The following is a 22345-nucleotide window of genomic DNA, read 5'->3' on the forward strand; positions in this document are numbered from 1 at the left end:
GATTACAGGCGTGAGCCACTGTGCTTGGCCTAGCTATTTTTTTTCTTGAACTCCTATTTTACAGAGGAGGTAGATGAAGCCTGAGGTTCCTAACCTGAAAGCTGACTTTAGAATAGCCAGGAAGGTGGACATGCTGTGAGCAGTGGACAGCTGTAGTGTCACCAAAGGCTTGTCACTTTGCATTTCAAAATGAATTTCCTTTTGTGAAGACAAAAACCAAAAATGTGGGGAACCCTTGCAATTTCACGGGTCCTGAAGGCCGTTCCTTCCTCAGCTTGTCCTGTGTGCTCAAGAGTAGGCAGTGAAGCAAGTGAAGCAGAGAGCAGAACCGAAATGCCACCTCGCCTAAGTAGGCGATTCTCATTCCCGAAAGTCTCCTTGCCTCTTAACCCCGAATCTATTGGAAACCTTTGGTTCTTAATTGCCCGGAGTGCTGGAGGCAGCGTGGCCAGCCGCGGAGCCGGCCCCTGGGGTGCAAGGGCACTTCATTAAACAAGAGAGTTACTGATTAAGCCCATGTGGGCTCTGCGTAGGGCTTTGCATGCCCAAATGGCTGGGCTGCCAAGAGTCCTAGATGGAGCAGGCCAGCAGAATAGAGTAAATGTACTTCACGCATCATTAGGCCCCATGGGAGGGGCAGGGGTCGACAGGTGGATGGATTTGCAAGATTCGAGGCAGTAATCCAGAGCAGGCCATAAAATGTGGATGGCATTTTTTCAGTTTGAAAAAGGGTTCTGCCATTGTGTTAGCTAGTGTGTGTGTGTGTGTGTGTGTGTGTGTGTGTATGTGTGTATTGTGTGTATGTTTATATATTTTATTTTTGTTTTTTTGGAGACAGTCTCGCTCTGTCACCCAGGCTGAAGTGCAGTGATGTGATCTTAGCTCACGGCAACCTCCGCCTCCTGCGTTCCAGCGATTCTCCTGCCTTAGCCTCCAGAGTAGCTGGGATTACAGGCACCTGCCACCATGCCCGGCTAATTTTGTATTTTTAGTAGAGATGGGGTTTCACCATGTTGGCCAGGTTGGTCTGGAACTCCTGACCTCAGGTGATCCACCCACCTAAGCCTCCCGAACTCCTGGGATTACAGGCGTGAGCTACCACGCCCGGCCTGTTTATATATTTTAAAAATATTCTTTAAATGTAAATTGTGAAATGCAGTATAAATATGGAAAGAATTTATAAAACTTACTTGTACAGTTAAAGAACCATTGAAGTACCCGTGTACCTGCACTCAGGTTACCAGAATGTTGTGTTAGAAGTCCCTTTGTGGACTGATTTCGTAACAGCCAACTGGCTGGTATGAATTTTCTATTAAGCATTCCCTTGTTCCTCCTCAATATATTGTTTAATTTTGCTATTTAAAAACTTTCTGTGAGTGAAATCATAGTGTATTCTTCTGTGACTTCTTTCATTTCACATTTTGTTTGGAAGGTCAGGCATGTTGTAGTACACAGCTGGAGCTCACTGGCACCGCTGAGGAGCGCGATTCCATCACAGCTGGTTCATGCTTCTGCTGTTGATTGACAGGGCTGGTAGGAGTTTGGTGTTACTGCAGACGGTGCTGCGCTCACCAGCCTCATGCCCGTCTTTGTGATGTAGGAGTTTGTCCAGGGCTCATGACTTGGAGGAGAATGTAGGAAAACTTCCTTGTTGGAAATGCATGATCGTTCTTACTGGGTCCCATGAACAGTGTTAGAAAGATTTACATCCCCGTCAGTAGTGAACACCAGTTCCTGTCTGCATTCTGGTTATATTTTTATCACTAAATCAGCACCGTTTTACAGATAGGGTTGTGGAGACAGGACGTTCAAAAGCTTGGCTTGTGCAAGGTCACTGGGTAGTTCGTCAAAATTACAACTCCAGAGAGGAGGCTCCTGAGCAGAGCCGTTAGTTTCCTGCCACATTTATGGACACAGGTAGTGGAACCCTCCTTTATATTTTGTCTTTGGAGGATGCTGATGTGTAGATCCTACTAAGTACCAAGGTTTCTATTTTTAAAAACATTGTATTTAGTTGTTTTTATCTGTTGCTGTCAGTCACATACACATTCCTATAAAGTGTCCGTTACAGAGACTGGAAGAGTCAGTAACTAGGAAAAAGCAAAAACAGTGCAAACAAACACAAATCAAGTGGTCCAGTATTAAATGCTAACATCTTGATTCCCGTTTGGGCCTCTTTCCATCCTTCATATTCATACTAGATGGTTGGGGTTATGTTCAGCTTTCTGTTACTTAAATTGCAATCATGTCACACTTTGATTCTGTGTCCTCATTTTTCAGTGAATGTTGTAGCAGAACCGTGTTCCTACTGTGTTCGTAGGCACCGGGGCAGTGGCGTTTACCGTGTTCCTGCGTGTGTAGGCACCGAGGCAGTGGCGTTTACCATGTTCCTGCGTGTGTAGGCACCGTGGCAGTGGCGTTTACCGTGTTCCTGCGTGTGTAGGCGCCGTGGCAGTGGCGTTTACCGTGTTCCTGCGTGTGTAGGCACCGAGGCAGTGGCGTTTACCGTGTTCCTGCGTGTGTAGGCACCGTGGCAGTGGCGTTTACCGTGTTCCTGCGTGTGTAGGCACCGTGGCACTGGTGTTTACCGTGTTCCTGCGTGTGTAGGCACCGTGGCAGTGGTGTTTACCGTGTTCCTGCGTGTGTAGGCACCGTGGCAGTGGTGTTTACCGTGTTCCTGCGTGTGTAGGCACCGTGGCACTGGTGTTTACCGTGTTCCTGTGTGTGTAGGCACCGTGGCACTGGTGTTTACCGTGTTCCTGTGTGTGTAGGCACCGTGGCACTGGTGTTTACCGTGTTCCTGCGTGTGTAGGCACCGAGGCAGTGGTGTTTACCGTGTTCCTGTGTGTGTAGGCACCAAGGCAGTGGCGTTTACCGTGTTCCTGCGTGTGTAGGCACCGTGGTAGTGGTGTTTACCGTGTTCCTGCGTGTGTAGGCACCGTGGCAGTGGCGTTTACCGTGTTCCTGCGTGTGTAGGCACCGTGGCAGTGGCGTTTACCGTGTTCCTGCGTGTGTAGGCACCGTGGCAGTGGCGTTTACCATGTTCCTGTGTGTGTAGGCGCCGTGGCACTGGTGTTTACCGTGTTCCTGTGTGTGTAGGCACCGTGGCAGTGGCGTTTACCGTGTTCCTGTGTGTGTAGGCACCGTGGCACTGGCGTTTACCGTGTTCCTGTGTGTGTAGGCACCGTGGCAGTGGTGTTTACCGTGTTCCTGTGTGTGTAGGCGCCGTGGCACTGGTGTTTACCGTGTTCCTGTGTGTGTAGGCGCCGTGGCACTGGTGTTTACCGTGTTCCTGCGTGTGTAGGCACCGTGGCACTGGTGTTTACCGTGTTCCTGTGTGTGTAGGCGCCGTGGCACTGGTGTTTACCGTGTTCCTGCGTGTGTAGGCACCGTGGTAGTGGTGTTTACCGTGTTCCTGCGTGTGTAGGCACCGTGGCAGTGGCGTTTACCGTGTTCCTGCGTGTGTAGGCACCGTGGCACTGGTGTTTACCGTGTTCCTGCGTGTGTAGGCACCGTGGCAGTGGTGTTTCTGCAGCTGTGCGTGGCTGGGCTCTGCCCCCGAGGCTTTCCAAACTTCAACTCATGGTTGAAGGAACATGTTCTCTCTTTTGTCTTTCAGATGGTGCAGAATTTCCAAGATGAATCCTGTTTTGTCCTCAGCACAATTAAAGGTAAAGCCTCCCCCTCCCCCTGTTTCTTCCCCCTTTCTTGTTTAATTGAAGCGAGTGAGCTGCATCCCTGGCAGGTGGAGGGTGGGGCCTTCCTGCAGGATGGGCCCTTCCAGAGAGTGCTGACCTGGGAAAAGCCTTTGAGAAAAAGCAAGCACAAACTCCCTGTGAAAGCTAGCCCTAGAAATGGCAGAACAAGTGAGAGTGGCCCCCAGGGTCACTTCTGAAAGGGAAATCCCAGGCCAGGCAACTTGTTCTCTATGAATTCAGTGTTGAGTAGAAGCAAGATGCGTTGTGGGTTTCCTGGAGTCCTCTAGGAAGATCAAGCCCAGAATGCAGCCATTGAGTCTGCAGGCAGCGTGGGTCGGGATGGGGGGCGAGGGGGACCCACCCGACAGTGTGCCTGTGCTCTGCCGAGAAAGAGCTTGTGGACCGGGAACATGTATTTATTCATTAAAGGTAGAGAAAGACCTGCTGTGGCCTTCCTAAGGGCTGGGGTTAGGGTATGTCAGAACAAAAGCCCTCTGACCACTCATAGACCCTGGACCATGAGAAGGCCACTTCTCACCTTGTCCTGTGGATCTAGCCACTGAGTGTCTTTAGGGTTCTGGGGGCCATAATATCCCTGAGAACCACAGTTGTCCAAATCCTCCTTGGAACATAGGTTTTCATCCTTGGGCGTAGGACTATGGTAGAAAGACCTATTGTCAAAAAGACACTAAACGAGGCAGATGTCGGGGCTTGTGAGATCCCTGCTTCTGCCAGCACACTTTGCTATATGCAGCCCTATTTTGGTGGTCTTTGCTAATACCCTAACAGCATGCCTTTTGGGACTCCCCAGTGCTGTGGCACTGCACCTTTCTTCCTGTGAAATACACTCAGTGTTTCTCTCTTGCAGCCGAGAGCAATGATGGCTACCACATCATCCTGAAATGCGGACTCTGAGCAGCAGTGGGCCTTGTACCTGCCTCCAGCTCCCAGCCCTGTGGATCCCCATGGATGTAGAAATTGCCTCACTGTAAGCTGTGGCCTCACCAGGCAAGCTGAGGCCAGGAGGGACCCTGCCCAGTCTGTGAAAGCTACAGAGCACCAACCAGCGGAAGCCTGTGGACACCAAGTACGGTGTACAGAAAGCCAGTGGCTCCTTTCTCCCTTCCTCTTGGCCTCCAGATTTTGAATGGTTCCTTGTTCTTTTCCGTTGGTCCAACCCTGACATTCTAAAAGGGCAAACCGTGGAGACGTCTGCTCTGAAACCCCTCATCCCTTAGTTGGAAGCTGATTGGGTATCTTGGTGCCACCTGTATTGGTCCCTTCTGACCACTCTCCTGCCTCCAGAGAAAGCTCTGCTTCATCCTGGAAGCTGCTACCTTTACCTCCTCCTCTGGGAGTTGGCTGCATGGCCAGCACTGCTGACTTGATGGGAGCACTTTGCTCTCATTCTCCTGTTTCAGGTTTGCTTCCCTTCTCCGTGACCCTGGTCAACATCCGCCTTTCCTGTTCTTGGCTGAATGGATGGGAGTGGGGCTATTCTGTGCCTTCTACCTCTTTCTTCTCTACGTTGTTTCTAAGGATTTGCTGCTGCAGAACCCAAAGATGTACTCCTGTCTCTGCACTGGTGCCTTGGCGTGGTAGATGCCACAATGTATGTGCACTGCCTTTCTCACAGACATTAGTTCTGAGGCCCTTTGTGGGTTAGGGGGATGGTAATAGAAAAAGACTATTTGATTTCCTGGCAATCATGGGTAAGGAGGATTAGGAATGAGCATCCCATGGTGTCATCAGATGACCTTGACCACCACAATACCAGGCCCTCTTGGATGGACTTATAGAAAGTTAGAGAAGACCTTGGTGAACCGCTGCTAAACTTGCCACAGGAACATTGTATTTTCTCTGGGTGCCCCTCACTTAAATGTTTATCTTTTTGTTTGTTTGTAGGGGCTCTGTTTAGGGTCTTTTGCCTGCATCAGAATGGGTTCATCGTCTTTCTTAATGACCTAACTCTGGGGAAATTTGAGTGTCAGTAACTGCGGTAGACTCAGAAATTTGTCTTGGCCTTGCCTCTGGTTCCTGGGATCCAGTGGTCTCCGCTGGCCCAGGGCTTCAGCTCTTTGTTAATTGAGGTTCATGGGAACCTTCTGACCACCTGAATGGGATGTCATAGCTTCTAAATGGAGCTTCTGTGGAATGAAGTGCTAGACTGAAGGATTACCAGAATAAAACAGGGTCTACCACGGGTAGAACTTGTTTTATATATGAGGAAGCCGAGGCTCAGAGGAGCAAGGTCATCTGCATGGTTGCACATAGTGATAGGGTAGTGATATAAATTTATCATATGAACCAGGACATTTCAGAATAAAAGGGGCTCTGTTAGTCATTCTGTTGGATAATAGCCATAGCATTCCTACAGAATAGAGTGAGGACAGGCTCCTGATTCCTCTTCCTTCTTTAGAGGAGAAGTGGGGAGTGGGTTAACTAACAGCTTTATTGAGATATCATTCACATGCCATACAGTTTACCCATTGCTAGTGTCCAATTCTATTGTTTTTAGTAAATTCACAGAACCACAATCAATTCACAGAATTACAATCAACGCTGGTACATTTTCATCACCCCCAGTAGAAACCCCGTACCCTTTGTCTGTCACTACCCTACTTTCCCAACTCCTGCAGTCCAAGGCAGCCATGAGTCTACTTTCTATGTAAGATTGACCTACTCTGGACATTTCATGTATCTGGAATCATGTGATATCTCTTTTGGGACTGGCTTCTTCCACTGAATGTTTTCTAGGGCCGTCCAAGTTGAGCATGTATCAGTACTTCATTCCTTTGTATTGCTGAATAATACTTCATTGTATAGATAGACCACATTTGTTTATTGATTCATCAGTTGATGGACATTTGTGTGTTTTTACTTTTTGGCTACTCTGAATGATGCTACTATGAACATATTTCTACAAGATTTTATGTGGACATATGTTTTCATTTGGGAATATACATAGGAGCGGAATTGCTAGGTCTTACAGTAACTCTGTGTTTAACTTTTTGAGAAACTAGCAGACTGTTTTCTACAGCAGCTGTACCATTTTACATTCCCACCAGCAATGTATCCAGGTTTCAATTTCTCTACATCCTCACCAACACTTGCTATTATCTGTTTTTTTTGCTTTTAGCATCCTAATGACTATGAAGTGCTATCTTGTGGTTTTGATCTGCATTTCCCTGATGGCTATTTATGTAAAGTGTCTTTTCCTGTGCTTATGGGCCATGCATATTTCTTCTTTGGAGAAAGGTCTATCCAGATCTTTTGCCAATTTTTAATTGAGTTGTCTTTTTTTTTTTTTTTAAGTTTTCTATTTTCCTAACCACTAGACTACCAGGGATGGGCCTTCTTTTTATTATTGAGTTGTGTGAGATATTTGTATATTCTAAATGCTAGTCTTTTATCAGGTATATGATTGGTAAAAACGTTCTCCCATTCTGTGGATTGTTTTCACTTTTTTGATGGTGTCCTTTGAGACACAAAACTTTTTAATTTTGATGATTTCCAAGATACCTATTTTTTTTCTATTGTCACTTGTGCTTTTGGTGCCATATCTAGAAAACCATTACCTAATCCAAGGTCAAAAATTAATGACTATGTTTTCTTCTAAGAACTTGTATAGTTTTAGTTCTCACAATGGTCTTTGATCCATTTCGAGTATATTTTTATATATGATGTGAAGTAGGGGTCCAGCTTCATTCTTTTGCTTGTGGATCTCCACTTGTCCCACTGCTGATTATTGAGAAGAATATGCTTTTCCACGGAATTGTCTTGGCACCCTTCCTAAAGGCCTGTGCTTCTTACTGGATCTTCTTTCCTGGGACGTGGTGGTGGTGGGAAGCTTACCTTTTTTTTTTTTTTTTTTTTTCCCCTCTTAGTCTGTGTTTGGTTCCACCAGTTTTACGCTGCCTTTCTACTCTGTTCTTGCTGTCTCCCTCTTTACCTGAGTCGACGGTACCGAGTCCTCTCTCTCTCCAATGTTTCCCAGTCTTTCTTGGTGCATGTTCTAGCTCCACACACTAGTCCTTAGAGGAAGGTCAAGACCAATGATTTCCTGTTATGAGTCATGAGGAAACTGAATCACCTAGAAGTGGAATAATGTGCTCAGGGTCACACAGGGTCACACAGCGGAAGGACCAGAACTAGACCTTTGGTTTTCTGAGGTCCAGCCCCTCAGGCTGTCATCACTGTACCCAAGTGATGTCACTACCAAGGCCAAATGATAGTGGGCTCAATTTTAATTCTCAAAAGTGTGGGAGGCTAATATTTTACTTCTTAGTTCCAAAAGAAGATGTAATAAAAGTCTGATACCTGAAGTGTGCTATTAGTAGAGCCTCCCATTTTTCTGGCATGCCCCTGGCATCTGCTCTTCTTACCTTCTCGTGGTTATGGTTAAAGATTATAGCTTATAGCTTATGAAAGAAGAGAAAATAATAAATACTCAAAAAAAGCACACATGGTAATTTGGTACCAAAATGTCTCAGCTGCCTAATGTAGCAGCTCATCCCTTTCACAGGTGTCAGATGAGCGAAAGCTCCAGGTTTCATTTTTCATTTGATTGATGTACAGAAAAGCCATAGCCCTTCCCACAGCTGTCCAGGGTCTTTCCTGCGAGTCCAGAGGTCCTGGCCTGTTGAGCAGGACAGCTCTTCCCAGGGCACTCCCACCAACCTGTGGCTTCTGACCTGCAGCTTCTTTTTACAGTGAACCCCAGAGGGAAATAAGACAGACACCTGTGCTCAGGCCACCATCTCGAACTGGAAGCCCAAAGCTGAGTTCCTTACTCTTCAGTCATCACGGTTTTTGCGGGGTATCTGTTTGCAAGGTTGAGATAAACCCTTTCCTCTTTACCAGGTTGTCCCTTCCTGATGTAGGGACAGAGGCTGTTGAATGGAGGAATAATAGGTTTGCTGGAGGAGGGGCATGGTATGCCTGTGGAAAGGACAGGATGGAGTGGGGAGATTGAGGCTTTGGCTTGGGGTCCTAAGCAAAGGTCAAGTGTTGCCCTAGTGACCTCTTGCCCAGGCAGCCTGGAGCCCCTTACACAAAGCTATTAACCTAGAGAGGGCTTTACCAGCAGCAGACTGGAGCCAGCCAGGGTCACAAGTTTCCAAGTTCAGCGTTGCTTCAGGGGCTGGCCTGAGTAACTGAAGATCTGAAAATCATTAACAAGTCGATGAAATAAACGGAAAAGCCTCTTAGGTGGTTGTCAGTGGAGCAGAGGGAGAAAGCCCCTAGGCGCTCAGAGGGGGTGGGAAAACAGTGGATGATTGGGTGGGGGTGGGAGATTAGATGTTGGCACTGCCTGGGATGTAGGAGGAGGGACAGGGAAGGTCCTACATCCCAGACCCTCACTCAGTATAAGTCTCTTTGCCTCTCTGGATCTCCATCTCCTCCTCTTACAAATACAGGCTTGGCGATCTCTGCAGATGGCACCAACCTGCCATGAAATGAATCTGAGGGGCACCAGGGCTTTCCCATTTTTCCCTCCATCAAAATCGTACAAAAAGCTGGACATGATGGCTCATGCCTCTAATCCTAGCATTTTGTGAGGCCAAGGTGGGAGAATCGCTTGATGCCAAGAGTTCAAGACCAGCCTGGGCAACATAGTGAGACTCATCTCTGTCTTTTTGGAAAAAAAAAAATCTTTGAAAATTGCATAACAGGCAGGAGACCTTTATGTGTACCCATCCTGATTGTACACAGTGCCACCAGTGCTCCTGCAGTGCAAGGCGGCATGCTTCTTGACATGAGTCAGATTGTCTCCATCGTGTCTTTGGGAATCAGCCCTGGCTCCTAACTGGGCTGACTACTCCCTCCGCAAACTTACAGGGGCCCCCAGATATTCCTTGCCAGCCAGGGACCAGACACAGTGCAGGCACAGTCTGTGTCATTGGTGCACATGTGCATGTTTACATGTGTACCTGGGTCCCTTCCCTCACTCCTGAATTTGCCATGAGCACAGCCAGAAGCAGCCTTAGCTTGGCAAGGTGTGGAGATGGCTGCTCTTCCCTTGGCATTTGGGGAAAACAGGCTCCCTCTGTAGCTTGATGATTCCCTTTTGATCTTGTGTGACCTCCTGGAGAGTGGATGAAGCTGGCGGCCTTAGCTCTTCTAGAGAGTGTAAGTGGCACTGGGCGAGGCCCCCAAGAGCAGGGCAAGGCCTCTAGTGTGGATCTTCCACACGACTGGCTTCACACAGGCACTTCCCCTCGGGTTACATGCTCTGTGTCATCTTACCAGTCCAGCGTTGCAAGTAGGAAATGCTTGTACCTTCTTCTGATTGCCACCTCCTTCCCATTGCCCCTTAAGGACAGGGCTTGAGGACCAGTGAGGTGCTGGTCAGGCACCCCAGGCCTCCTTCCTGGGACCTGCCCAGGGGCACCCTGAGAGCTCCTGAAACCTCCACTTAGCTTCCAGATCTTTCTGCAAAAGCTCCTCCTGGCTTTCCTCCCTCCCCCAATCTATGGGTCACAGCTAACAGAGCTGAGGGCACCTGCTGTGCTAGTGGCCAGGGCTGCACCTGCCATCCCCGGCTCTGCCATGTTAGGGCCTTCGAGAGGCAGTGTCCCTAGGAAGTAGCTCTGAGGCATGGGTTTTCTGCTCCGTGCAGGGCAACTGATGGGATGAGGTGGGGAAGGGCGGTCACTGCTTGGGCCTCAGCTGGCCAGCCCTGCGATGGGGTAACCAAAGCATTTCCCCCTGCAAAGGGCCAGAGTGGGAACCTGTCCTCATGCCCTTCGTCCTGAGGGGCCCTGAAGTGGGCAGCAGGGGTCAGGGGAAGTTTTCAGGTCTTCATCAAAGAGAACATTATCATATCATCGGCTCCACACCCCTCATCCTGTATCAGCACTCAGCGGTGTGTGACTGCCCTTGTCAGCCAGCACACGATGGGCCCACCCAGACCCCTGCCTGTTTATGCCACCGATTTATGCTAGGGAATGTTATCTTTGAACCCAATTGTTTTCTCCCCCATCAAAAAAAAACATTATTCTTATTAGTAGACATGTATTTACCAAAATATGTACTCAATTATTGTATTTTGGATTTTATCAATTTAAAAATTTGTGGAAATGTGTTTGCTCTTATGCCAACATAATATTGATTTTGCCTCTTGGATCTGAAAGCCCAAAATATTTACCATCTAGCCCGTTACAGAAAGAGTCTGCTGACTACTGAGCCAGACCTCCATTACCTCCATCCCTGCTGGATGATTTAAATAAAGTCTCAGACAGCAAGGGCTTTTGTAAAAGAATAAAACGACTTGGTTTGAGCTTGGAAGCAGGGGAAGCCCTCAGATGGGCAGTTTCTGCGTTAACCCTGCCTGTCACGCATCTCGTGTTCTGTGTGGCTGGTGAGCCCTCCTTGGAAGGTTCTGGTGCTCCAGCTGGCTCCTGCAGAGTCCGCCCCACCTCGTGGTGGGAATGCAGAGCCCTTTGCTTTCCTTCTTGCCGCCTGCTTCCTGTTCCTGGAGACCCGTCGGGCCTTTGGCCTGCATCCCCTGGCCAGGCTCCTCAGGGTTGATGCGTGGGGAAGGCCTTTGAGTGGTGGTGGGCAGCAGTGGCCTCCTGGCCGGCACACACTCTTGTCCTGGGAGGGGCAGCCTGATCTTACCTCCACCTAGTGCCTTGGGGATTGAGGACCTCTTGGTTTCTCTGGAGCCTGCAAACCTCTTCCCATGTGTCCAGCTGCTCTTCCTGCTACAAAGGGGACTGCTCACAGTGGCCTCAGCTTGGTGGTTTGGAGGGGCAGCCCCAGGTCCTCCATAAGGGTATCCTAGGCCTGAGAATTCTGTGTCTGCCATTGGAGGATGGACAGCCTCAAATGGAAGGAGTTCCACAGGATGGGTCTGAGGTCCAGCTGTGGCCATCCAGCCCCCTGTGGCTTGTCCGGCCTCTGTGCACTGCTGGTGTCATCACTCCGGGGCAGACAGCAGCCACTGTACTCCTTTTCTCCATGAGTAACAGCAGTGGTAGCAGCTGGGGCTAACGGGCCAGGCTTTGTGTTCTGTGCATTTGCTCAGCTTCTCACTTGATCCTCCCTAAAGCAATGGGGAGGCCCCCGCTAGCCCAGTTTTCAGGAAGTCAACAGGGAGGTTAGATGGGGGCCAGGGTCCCACAGCTACTGATGGCCTGAGCCAGGTGGAGCTTCCTGGTGTCCAGTCCAGATCCCACTTGCAGACCTCATGCTGTCTAGATAGGTGGGATGAGTTCTTTTGTCACAGTGCTGGCTGTGTCCTGAGGCCTCATTGCTGGGCCAGGTGTGTTCTGCTGGGGAAAGCTTTGTGGGGCTTGCTTGGTTAACCACAGAAGAGAAGGGGGGACTCTTTGGGGTGCCTCCCCGCAGCCTCCCCATGCTGGGTGGAAGCACAGTTACTGTGTTCTCTAATGTTCGTGTATTTAAAGTGATTTCTTTCTAAAGATGTAACCTCAGCACCTTTCTCCAGATTGGGTGACTCTTCTCTAAAGGTGGTGGGAGTATCTGTCGGGGTGACGTGGCCCTTGGATGGGTCAGGTGGGTGTGAGAGGTCCTGGGGAGGTGGGCGTCAAGCTCGAAGTTGTCCTACTGCCATGTTTTTGTACCTGAAATAAAGCATATTTTGCACTTGTTACTGTACCATTGTGCAGACAAGAAGTCTGTATGTGGGATCTGTGCTTGGGTTAGAATGCAAATAAAACGCACATTTGTAAGAAACCTCTGTGGCTCAGGCCTTGAGTTGTTTTGCTTTTTTGTTTGTTAGATTCTGGTAAAATATACAAAACAGAAAATTTACCATCTTCGCTCTTTGAATTGTACAGGTCAGTGGTATTAAGTACACTCACATTGTTGTGCAACCATCACCACCATCCATCTCCAGAATTCTTAATTTTTTGTTGAGACAGGGTCTTGCTCTGTCACCTAGGCTGGAGTGCAGTGGCATGATCACTGCTCACTGCAGCCTCAACCTCCCCAGGCTCAGGTGATTCTCCTACCTCAACTTCCCAAGTAGCTGGGACTACAGGCGCGTGCCACCACGCCCAGCTAATTTTTTTGTGTTTTGTAGGGACGGGGTTTCACCATGTTGCCCAGGCTGATATTGAACTCTTCGCCTCAAGCAATCTGCCCGCCTCAGGCACGGTAGCTGACACCTGTAAATGCTGAGATTACAGGTGTGAGCCACCACGCCCAGCCCAGAATTCTTTTCATCTTGCAAAACCGAACCTTTGTACCCATTAAACACTGACTTCCCATCCCCCAGCGTTCGTCTATTTGCATTGCTACAAAGGAATACCTGAAACTGGGTAATTTATAAAGAGAATTGGCTCATACTTCTGCAGGCTGTACGTGGCCTCAGCATCTGCTTCTGGTAAGGGCCTCAGGAAGCTTGCAGTCATGGTGGAAGGTGAAGGAAAGAGCCAGCTTGTCACAGGGTGAGAGAGGGAGCAAGAAAGAGGGAGAAGGTGCTAGGCTCTTAATCAGATCTCATGTGAACTCATAGAGGACTCACTCATTATGAGGACAGCACTAAGCCATTCATGAGGGATTTGCCCCCATGACCCAAACACCTCCTACATGGCCCACCTACTACATTGGAGGTCACATTTCCACTTGAGATTTGGAAGGGACACATCCAAACCATATCACCCTTGTCCCAGCCCCTAGCAACCACCATTCTCATTTCTGACTTTATGAGGGACATCCTAAAAATGGAATCATATAGTATTTGGCCTGTGACTAGGGTGTTCTCAAGGTTCATCCATATTGTAGCATGTGTCCGAATTTCTTTTTTTTTTTTTTTTTTTTTTTTGAGACAGCCTTGCCCAGGCTGCAGTGAGATGGCATGATCTCGGCTCACTGCAACCTCCACCTCCCAGATTCAAACGATTCTCCTGCCTCAGCCTGCCAAGTAGCTGGGATTACAGGTGCCTGCCATTATGCCCGGCTAACTTTTGTATTTTTAGTAGAAATGATGTTTTGCCATGTTGGCCAGGCTGGTCTCGAAGTCCTGACCTCAGGTGATCTGCCTGCCTCGGCCTCCCAAAGTGTTGGGATTACAGGTGTGAACCACCGTGCCCGGTCAGACTCTCCTTCCTTTTTCAGGCTGAATAATACTCTATTGTATGGATAGCCCACATTTGGTTTATCCACTCATCCTTCAGTGGACATTTTGGTTGCTTCCATGTTTAGCTATTGTGAATGATGCTGCTATGCACATGGGCGTGACCAGACAGCTCTTCATGTCCCTGCTTTCAGTTCTTTTGGGTAATGGCCAAAAGTGGGATTGCTGGGTCAATTCCGTGTTTAATTTTTTAAGGAACCACCATCCTTTTTTCCATAGGGGCTGCACCATTTTACATTCCCTCCAACAGTGCACAAAGGTTCCAATTACTCCTTGCCAACACTTATTACTTTCTTGGGATTTTTTTTGTCTTTGTTTTTAAATAATAGCCATCGTACCTGGAGGCCTCAGGTGTCTGAAGTTTGATCAGTGGGTGGGCTGGCCGAAGGCTGGTCAGCACGTTTGCAGTGCTGCCACCCCAGTCTCTTATCATCTCTTACCAAGATCAGGGCAGCAGCCCATGAGCCACCCACAGTCCTCCCTACCAGCTCCTGCTCTCCCTCCCAGCCCCTACCCTGCTCTGAAGCCTTCCTACCCTAACCACAACTTTCCCAAGCTCTTCTGTCTCCAGCATCCATTCTGATCATGTGTGTGCCCATGGCGCCTAGAGCTGTGGCTCCTCCATGCCTGCTGCCCGTGTTCTCCCCAAGCTTCCAAGCCCCAAGGATGGTGCTCCTCCCACCCCGCACGGGTAAAGCCCCCCTCTCCTCTCAAGTTGCCAGCACGTCCCTGTGAGAGGAGCAGAGGGCATGCACAGTGGGAGGGCCTTCAGGTCTTGGGTTGGAATCCTGGATCCGTAGGATTTTGAGCAGGCTACTTAACCTCCCTGACTCTCAGTCTTCTCATCTGTGAAATAGGAATACCGCCTGCCTTGCCAGTTTATGGGGCTGAAATGAGACCATGAGACAGGGAGCCAAAGGCCGGGCAGAGGACGAGGCTCTGGGGAAATGTGGAGCAGCACTGGCAGGGCCTGTGAGCTGGGAAACGGCTGGGGTGTTCACGGATCCCAAAGAAGGGCATTGTTGCTGAAGGAGGATGATGCCAGGGGAGGTCAGAGGAGGAGGGGATTGGGACAGATAACGGAATTATCCTCAGTTTTCAGTGTTCCCAGTACACACGCGCATATTAACGAGTTTCACAAAACAATACTTGCCATTTTTTCTTGAGGAACGCAGATCTTGACTTGTGGAGCTGAACTTCTGGCCCGCTGGTGCCCTACGCTTTGACTCTCCTGACACAGGGCCTTGCAGACCATATGGGGGCAGGAGGGTTCTGGTCTGCGTTCTAAGTGCAGTGGGAAACAGCATGGCAGGTCCTTAGCCTGAGAGGGTATGTGATGGCTGTCTTAGCCCATGTGAGCTGCTATAACAGAATGCCCTCAGTAAACTAGGTGGCTTAAAAACAACAGAAAGTATGTCTGTCAGTTCTGAAGGTGAGATGTCCAAGGTCAAGGAGTTGGCAGATCCAGAGGCTGGAGAGGGTCTGCCTCCTAAGAAGGGGCAAACAAGCTCCCTGGGGCCTCTTTCACAAGGGCACTAACCCCATTCATGCGGGCTGCACCCTGGCCTCATACCTCCCAAAGGCTCCACTTGCATGTACCATCACCTTGGAGGTGAGGCTTCAACATCGGAAGCGGGGGAGGGAATGCAAGCATTCACTCAGTAGCAACGGGATTGGGTTCAAGAGCTCAGAGTGGAACTAGGGAGCCTGGCAAGCTCAGAGCGCGAGAGTTCCCATGTACCACCGCCTTTTTTTCTGGTATGGCTGCTGGCCGCCCCACCCGCCTGCACAGCCTCTGCCCCAACAGGGAAGCTAGAGGTGAAAGCCGGGACACAGGAGCCGGATGGTGTGCACTCGGGAGCACCTCGCAGCAGCCGAGGCCCAGAGCAGCAGGGGCCGGCAGCAAAGGTTTCTTCCTTTCCATCAAACTACGAGAGCTCGGCAGGCCCCAGTTCATGAGCGGCTCGGGTCGCGGTCCTCGGCCTCCCAGCGGGCAGGAGCCGAGCCGCACTGCAAAGTGGCCTGTTTCCAGCAAACACCCCAGCCACGATGCGAGCGTGAGGCTTTCCGGCTATTTTCCGGGGTGTCTCTTCAGGCAGCGGGGTGCAGCGCTGCGGTTCTCAAACTGGAGGGCTTGTTCTGCAGATGGCTGGGTCCCCGCAAAGAGTTTCGGGCTCAGCAGGTCTGATCGGGGGCCTGGGAATTTGTATTTCTAAGAAGTCCCCAGATGATGCTAACACCGTTTGTCCAGGGTCCACGCTTCGGGAGCCCCCGGTGTGGCGGAGAACGGCCTAGCTTCTCATTCGGCCTCCGGCTGTGTGACCTTGCGCAAGGTCGCCTCAGTTTTCTGTTTTGCTTGCCTCATCCGTAACATTAGTCCACGAGGACTAATACTCGTGCCTGCCTCACAGGACGGTTGTAACGAGTAAATAAACTGATTTTACTTCAAGAGCTTGGAGTGGCCCCGGCACATAGTAAAGCGGTGAGAGGCAGGAGGCTTTTATTCACGGCTTAGAGTGGCTGGGTGGTGTCCCAGTGCATCCGAAGCTTCCGCAGGGCTGGAAAGCCACCGGCACCGCACTGCGGGGGTGCCCCGCCTGCAGTCTCCCGTTCAGTGGTGGGGTGAGAATGGGCATTTCTAACAGGTTCCCCGGGGGGCTGTTGCTGCTGGCCTGGAGGCTCCCCCTTCTCTTTCTAGGGAGAAACCTCTAAGAGGGAAAGTGAGTCGCTCGGCTGGGGTGGGACAGAGCAGGCCTAGAGAATGTTAGGGTCCGCTGACAAAAGGTGACCCAGAGCCTGACAGCTGGCTGGTAGCTATGGGATCCTCTGCGCCTCCCTGTAGGGGAAGATGATTTGAATAGTGAAACCTGTTGATGACCCTCCCACCCCCCAGCAGACACACACACACAAACACATACACACAACCCACACACACAAACACACACACAACCCACACACAAACCCCCCCACACAACCCACACACACGAACACACACACACAACCCACACAAACCACACACATGAACACACACACAACCCACACACACACACACACACAAACACACGAACGCACACACACAACCCACACACACAACCCACACACACAACACACACACACACCCCACACACACCCCACACACAAACACACAACCCACACACACACATACAACCCCCCACACACAAGCACACACAGTCCACACACACACAAGGACAGACACACGCACACACACAACCCACACACACACAACCCCCCCACACAACCCACATACACATACAACGCCCACACACACACCCCCACACACACAAGCACACACAACCCACACACACACACAAGCACACACACACACACAACCCACAAACACACACACACAAAACACACACACACACAACCCCCCCACCACACACAACCCACACACAAACACACACACACACGGAACCAGAGGGGTCTCCTGGGTATAGGTGTGGATCCCGCTGGCTCTTGACCACACTGTTTGCTCTGGGTCAGGGGAGTAGCCACACTCAGCACTTCTCCTGCTTCTGGAAGTCCTGGGCTGCGGCGGCTCCCACATCGCTGACTGGGGCCGTGCACATGGAAGACCTGTGAAAGTCACCAGTGGGAAGCAGGTGCATGCACCGTTTGGGCCTCTACCAGGTGGGCTGAAGAGTCCACGTGGAGTGTGGCAGACAGGATAAGCTCTGGGAGGCTGACTCAGGAGGACCAAACCCTGAGGAGCCTGAGGGAATCACCCTTGTGGGTGAGAGGAGGAAATCAGCCATATGGCTCTGGAGGATCCTGGCAGCCTGAGGACACTCTAAGGTGCAAAGCAGAATCCTCAAGGGAAGGGTGTCTGGGCAGGTTCTCCCGGCTGAGCCTCCACTGGAACAAAGCTGGCTTTCCCCATGGTCCTCCAGCCAGGAAGTGCAGGCCCTGAGGCTTGGCTCGGACAGTGTTCCTCGGACCTGCCAGGGGCAGAGCCAGGTCTAGACAGGCCCCTCGCACCCCCCATTCCCAAACCGTCTGATAAACACGCTTTGGGGGAAGACTGCACGCCCTGCTTGCTCCAGCCCTGCTCAGCCCCACGTTGCCTCGCCCAGGGAAGAATCTGGTGGCCGGGAGGCTTCCAGAGCTCGGTTGGGTTGAATATTAACCTGCCTTGATTGGGTGGATCAATATTTAAACTCAATTACAAGAGAAAGGGGTTATCTGGAGAGGGCTTATCAGGCCAAAGCAGCTATTGGAATATCTGATAAGCCCAGAGGTTGACATGGAGTAGGGGAGGGGCTGGTCCCAAACACTAGTCCAGACAGGAGAAAGGTGGATGGAGGAAAATCGACCAACTTCCCTCCCTTCCTCCTGTCATTCCTTCTTTCTCCTCCCCTCCCTCCGTTCCCTTTGTTCACATGTGCTTTTTGAGTATCAGGGGCAGGCCTAGCTCTTTCCTGGCACCAACAAGTCACAGAACTTACCGGGCCTTACTCTTCCTCTGAGCTCCCATGGGCTCCTGTGCCTAGGCTGTCACTGTCCATCTGTCTGTCTGCCTCTCCCACCGGGTGGAGCTCCTAGAGACAGAGTTTGGTCTGCCTGATCGCTGCCACTCTGGAATCCAGCCCAGGGCCTGGCGGGGAGAAGCCTGTTGGGAGTGTTTGTTGAATGAGTAAGAGATAGCAAGAGGTGCTGGGCAAGCGAGGGAGTGGGACCTGGAAGCCGCAGTGAAGGGAGCCTGTGCCGGCAGGGGCAAGCTGCTATGTGGTGACGTGTCACCTTAGCACACAGAGAATGGGGACAGAGGACAGTGAGTTCGGATGGGGCAGTAGGGATTGGAAAGAGGACAAACATGGGCACAGGGATGTGGAGTGGGTCGGCAGGAGGAGGTGTGAGGGGCTCCCCTAGCCAGGTACTGCCTGTGCCTTGTCTGAAGGGATCCAGGATGTACCACACTGAAGACGGTTTTCTGTATGTTTGTTTGTTTGTCTGTTTGTTTTGAATTTCCCTTAATCTGCCTAAAAGCAGAGGCTCCCAAAAGAGTTCAACTGCCAGAAATCCTTTCCCTGGAAATTTCAAAACCAGAGAGATGGACTCCTATCACCAAGGACGAGAATTCAAGAAGTCAGCACTGGCACCAGGACAAGAAATCACCAGAACAGACATAGTCACAAAACTGTCCGAGCTGCTATCTGTCCTCCTAGGGGCCATTTATCTTTCCTAAAAGTAAAATGGTCCTTCTCTTCCCTCTTCCCCTATTAACATGGTATATAAGTCCCAAATTATAACCACTTCCTTGAGTAGCGTCTTTCTTTTCTTTTCTTTACTTTTTTTTTTTTTTTTTGAGACAGAGTCTCACTCTGTCACCCAGGCTGGAGTGCAGTGGCACCATCTCGGTTCACTGCAACCTCCGTCTCAAGCAATTCTCCTGCCTCGGCCTCCCAAGTAGCTGGGATTACTGGCACCTGCCACTGTGTCCAGCTAATTTTTGTATTTTTAGTAGAGATGGGGTTTCGTCATATTGGCCAGGATGGTTGTAAACGCCTGACCTCAGGTGATCTGTCCACCTAGGCATCCCAAAGTGCTGGGATTACAGGTGTGAGCCACTGCGCCTGGCCACATGTTTCTTTTTATTTATACTTGTTTTTTTCCTTTTCTCCTTTTTTCTCTTTTCTTTTTCCTTTTTCTTCTTTTTTTATTTTATTTATTTATTTATTTGTATATATTTTTGACAGTTTCTCACTTTGTCACCCAGGCTGTAGTGCCATGGATCATAGCTCACTGCAGCCTTGAATCGAGTCACATTTTTCTGTGAAACTCCCTCAGAGGTATGAAAATAAAAATCCATCTTTTTTCTCTAGCGAATCTATATTTTGTCCACTTAATTCACAGACCCCTAGTCACTGAACATAAGAGGATAAAGGAAAAGTTTTTCCTCCCTGTTATCTCGTCTGCACTCACAGCACCTTTTCAGGAAGCTGTTAAAGTCTCCACTTTGCCTGTGCGGAGACTGAGGCTCAGAGAATCTGGGCAGCTTCCACAGGGACACACAGCTAGTCAGGGGACAAAGCCGGGCTTCTGACCGGGGTCTGTCAACTCCAAAGACTGTGCCACCGTCCCATGTGGCTGCGGGGAGGCTGATGCTGGGGAGCTTCGGGATAAGGTGCTGCTCCTAGCTGGGAGGGAGGATGCCAGGATATCTAGGTAGCTTGGGAGATGCCCCTCCCGGCAGTTCTTCATGCCCATGGGAAACACGCCTTTGAGATAAGCTACATACCATGGTTATCCCTTCTCCATCTCAGCCCTGACCCAGCGGTGCCCTTGGGGCCTGCGGAAAGGGGTGAGCTAGAACCGCCTCCTCCTCACCAGTGCTGCCCCTGCTTGCCTCCCTGGGACAGGGACGGGTGGGATATGCGGCCAGGGGGCTGGCTTGGTAAGTCTTCAGCTCACAGCCCAGCCCCAGCCACGGGATCCTGAGCCCCAACTCGTTTACGGTCCCTGCATGGGCATCTTCCCCACAGCTGCAACTGTCCTTCTGCCGGCCCTGCTGCTGCCTTCTGGAATGTGGGCCCCAGGAGAGGAAGCCTGTCCCTGGGCACCTGCAGAAGCAGCTCTTCCTCTGGGCTGCTGTGGGCTGCTGGGCTCCAGGGTCCTGCCCCAGCACTCAGGCCACCTCCTCTCAGGTGAGCACTCAGGTGAGGCGCTCACCCCTCTCCAGAGATGGCACCTTCTGCTGACTGTCGCTGCCCCTCGATTGCGGATGCACTTGGGAGGCCAGTTCTGTGCTTCACCTCCTTCCATCTTCCTCCTTCGTCTGTCCCTTTCATTCATTCTTTCCCTCTTGAAGGGAAAGTGGACTCAAAGTTCCAGCTGATCTAGCTGATTCCAGCTGATCTAGGAGACCCTGGCTCTGACCCCCATAGGCTGTTTTCTTTTTTCCTTTCACTTCCTTCCTTCCTTCCTTTCTTCCTTCCTTCCTTCCTTCCTTTTTTTCCTTTCTTTTCTTTTTCTTTCTTTTCTTTCTTTCTTCCTTCCTTCCTTCCTTCCTCTCTTCCTCTCTTCCTCTCTTCCTCTCTTTCTCTCTTTCTCTCTTTCTTTCTTTCTTTCTTTCTTCTTTTCTCTTTCTTTCTTTCAGACAGGGTCTCACTCTGTCACCCAGGCTAAAGTGCAGTGATGTGATTTCAGCTCAGTGCTGCCTCAACCTCCCTGGGCTCAGGTGATCTTCCTACCTCAGCCTCCCAAGTAGCTGGAACTACAGGTGTGTGCCACCACACCCAGCTATTGTTTTATTTTATTTTATTTTGTATTTTTGGTAGAGAGAGAGTTTCACCATGTTACCCAGGCTGGTCTCAAGCAATCCACCTGCCTGGGCCTCCCAAGGTGCTGGGATTACAGGTGTGAGCCACTTCATCTGGCTGGCTGTTAGCCATTTAATCTCCCTAAAGTCTCTTTTTTAAAAAAATGGAGACTAGGACAAACCTGACCAACATGGAGAAACCCCGTCTCTACTAAAAATACAAAATTAGCCAGGCATGGTGGTGCATGCCTGTAATCCCAGCCACTCGGGAGGCTGAGGCAGGAGAATCGCTTGAACCCGGGAGGCAGAGGTTGCAGTGAGTCGAGATCGCACCATTGCGCTCCAGCCTGGGCAACAAGACTGAAACTCCATCTCAAAGAAAAAAAAAAGGTAGGGGGGACTAGTCATACCAACTTCAGACAAATGAAGACGAATAAATATATATTTTTTAAAAGAACAGATATAGAAGGTGTATTTGTCAGGCTGCTTGGAGCTTTTCTGACCTGGAAGTCCCCCTTATGGCTACTGTCATTCTGTGGAAAGCCACTGCATGCAGGACTAGACTCCTGCAAATGACCTTCAGGGAGAACTCTGCTTTTTCCTTGGGGCCGTAAGAGCTCCCAGCTGAGGAGTAACTGAGGGAGTAGAGGCAAGCCCTGTCCTCCCCGCAGTGAGGAGTTCTGCCGGCATCCCTTTGGCTTCAGCCTGACTCGAGCCGCCAGCTCCGGCTGACTTGTCTGTTTCAAAGTGTGCTGCTCCCGCATGCCCCGGAAGGGAGGGGCGTCTCTGTTTTGAAATTAATCTGTCTTTGACTTTAGGAAGGGGCCATGAGGGCTTTGGGCAGACCATGTGTTCTAAGCAGTGTTTTGGGCACTGTTTTATTTGTTGCTAGTGACTTAAGAGTTTGAACTGGATCTGAAGACCAACTACACTGTAAAGCATTCAAAAGAAGATGACATTAAAGAGAAGACTTCCAAGAGCATAGAATTACACTACTAAGGTAAGCATTTTTAGAAACAGATATTAAGTTGGAAATATCCTAAGAAGATTGAATTAAAATGCAATATTCCCACATCTTGGCCGTATTAGGTAAGTCATGTCGGCCACTGCAAAAACAAACCCCAAATGTCCATGGCTTAACATAATAAAGGTTTATTTCCTCTTCAAGTCTCAGGTCCATGGGGCGTCCCATGGCCGCCTCCCACATGGTCATTCAGGGACCCAGGTTCCTTCCATCTACTGGTTCTGCCGTCTTCTAGG

General features: G+C 50.2%; 1 protein-coding gene across 5 annotated transcripts in view; it reads left to right on the forward strand.

Annotated features, from left to right (window-relative positions):
* TFCP2L1 (transcription factor CP2 like 1) overlaps positions 1-12401 on the forward strand; it is a 71717-nt gene extending 59316 nt beyond the window's left edge. For 3 of the 5 annotated variants that reach the window (XM_074008825.1, XM_074008826.1, XM_074008824.1), the window contains 2 exons: positions 3620-3671; positions 4567-8906. In XM_074008825.1, coding sequence (XP_073864926.1) covers positions 3620-3671; positions 4567-4613 — 99 coding nt within the window. In that variant the 3' untranslated portion in view covers positions 4614-8906. Of the gene's footprint in view, positions 1-3619; positions 3672-4566 lie in introns of all 5 variants that reach the window. The other 2 variants (XM_045366941.2, XM_005572922.4) reach the window with 1 other exon arrangement.
* Positions 12402-22345: the final 9944 nt, after the last annotated feature.

The sequence above is a fragment of the Macaca fascicularis genome, chromosome 12, assembly GCF_037993035.2.
Source record: "Macaca fascicularis isolate 582-1 chromosome 12, T2T-MFA8v1.1".
In the NCBI taxonomy this organism is placed as follows: Eukaryota; Metazoa; Chordata; class Mammalia; order Primates; family Cercopithecidae; genus Macaca; species Macaca fascicularis.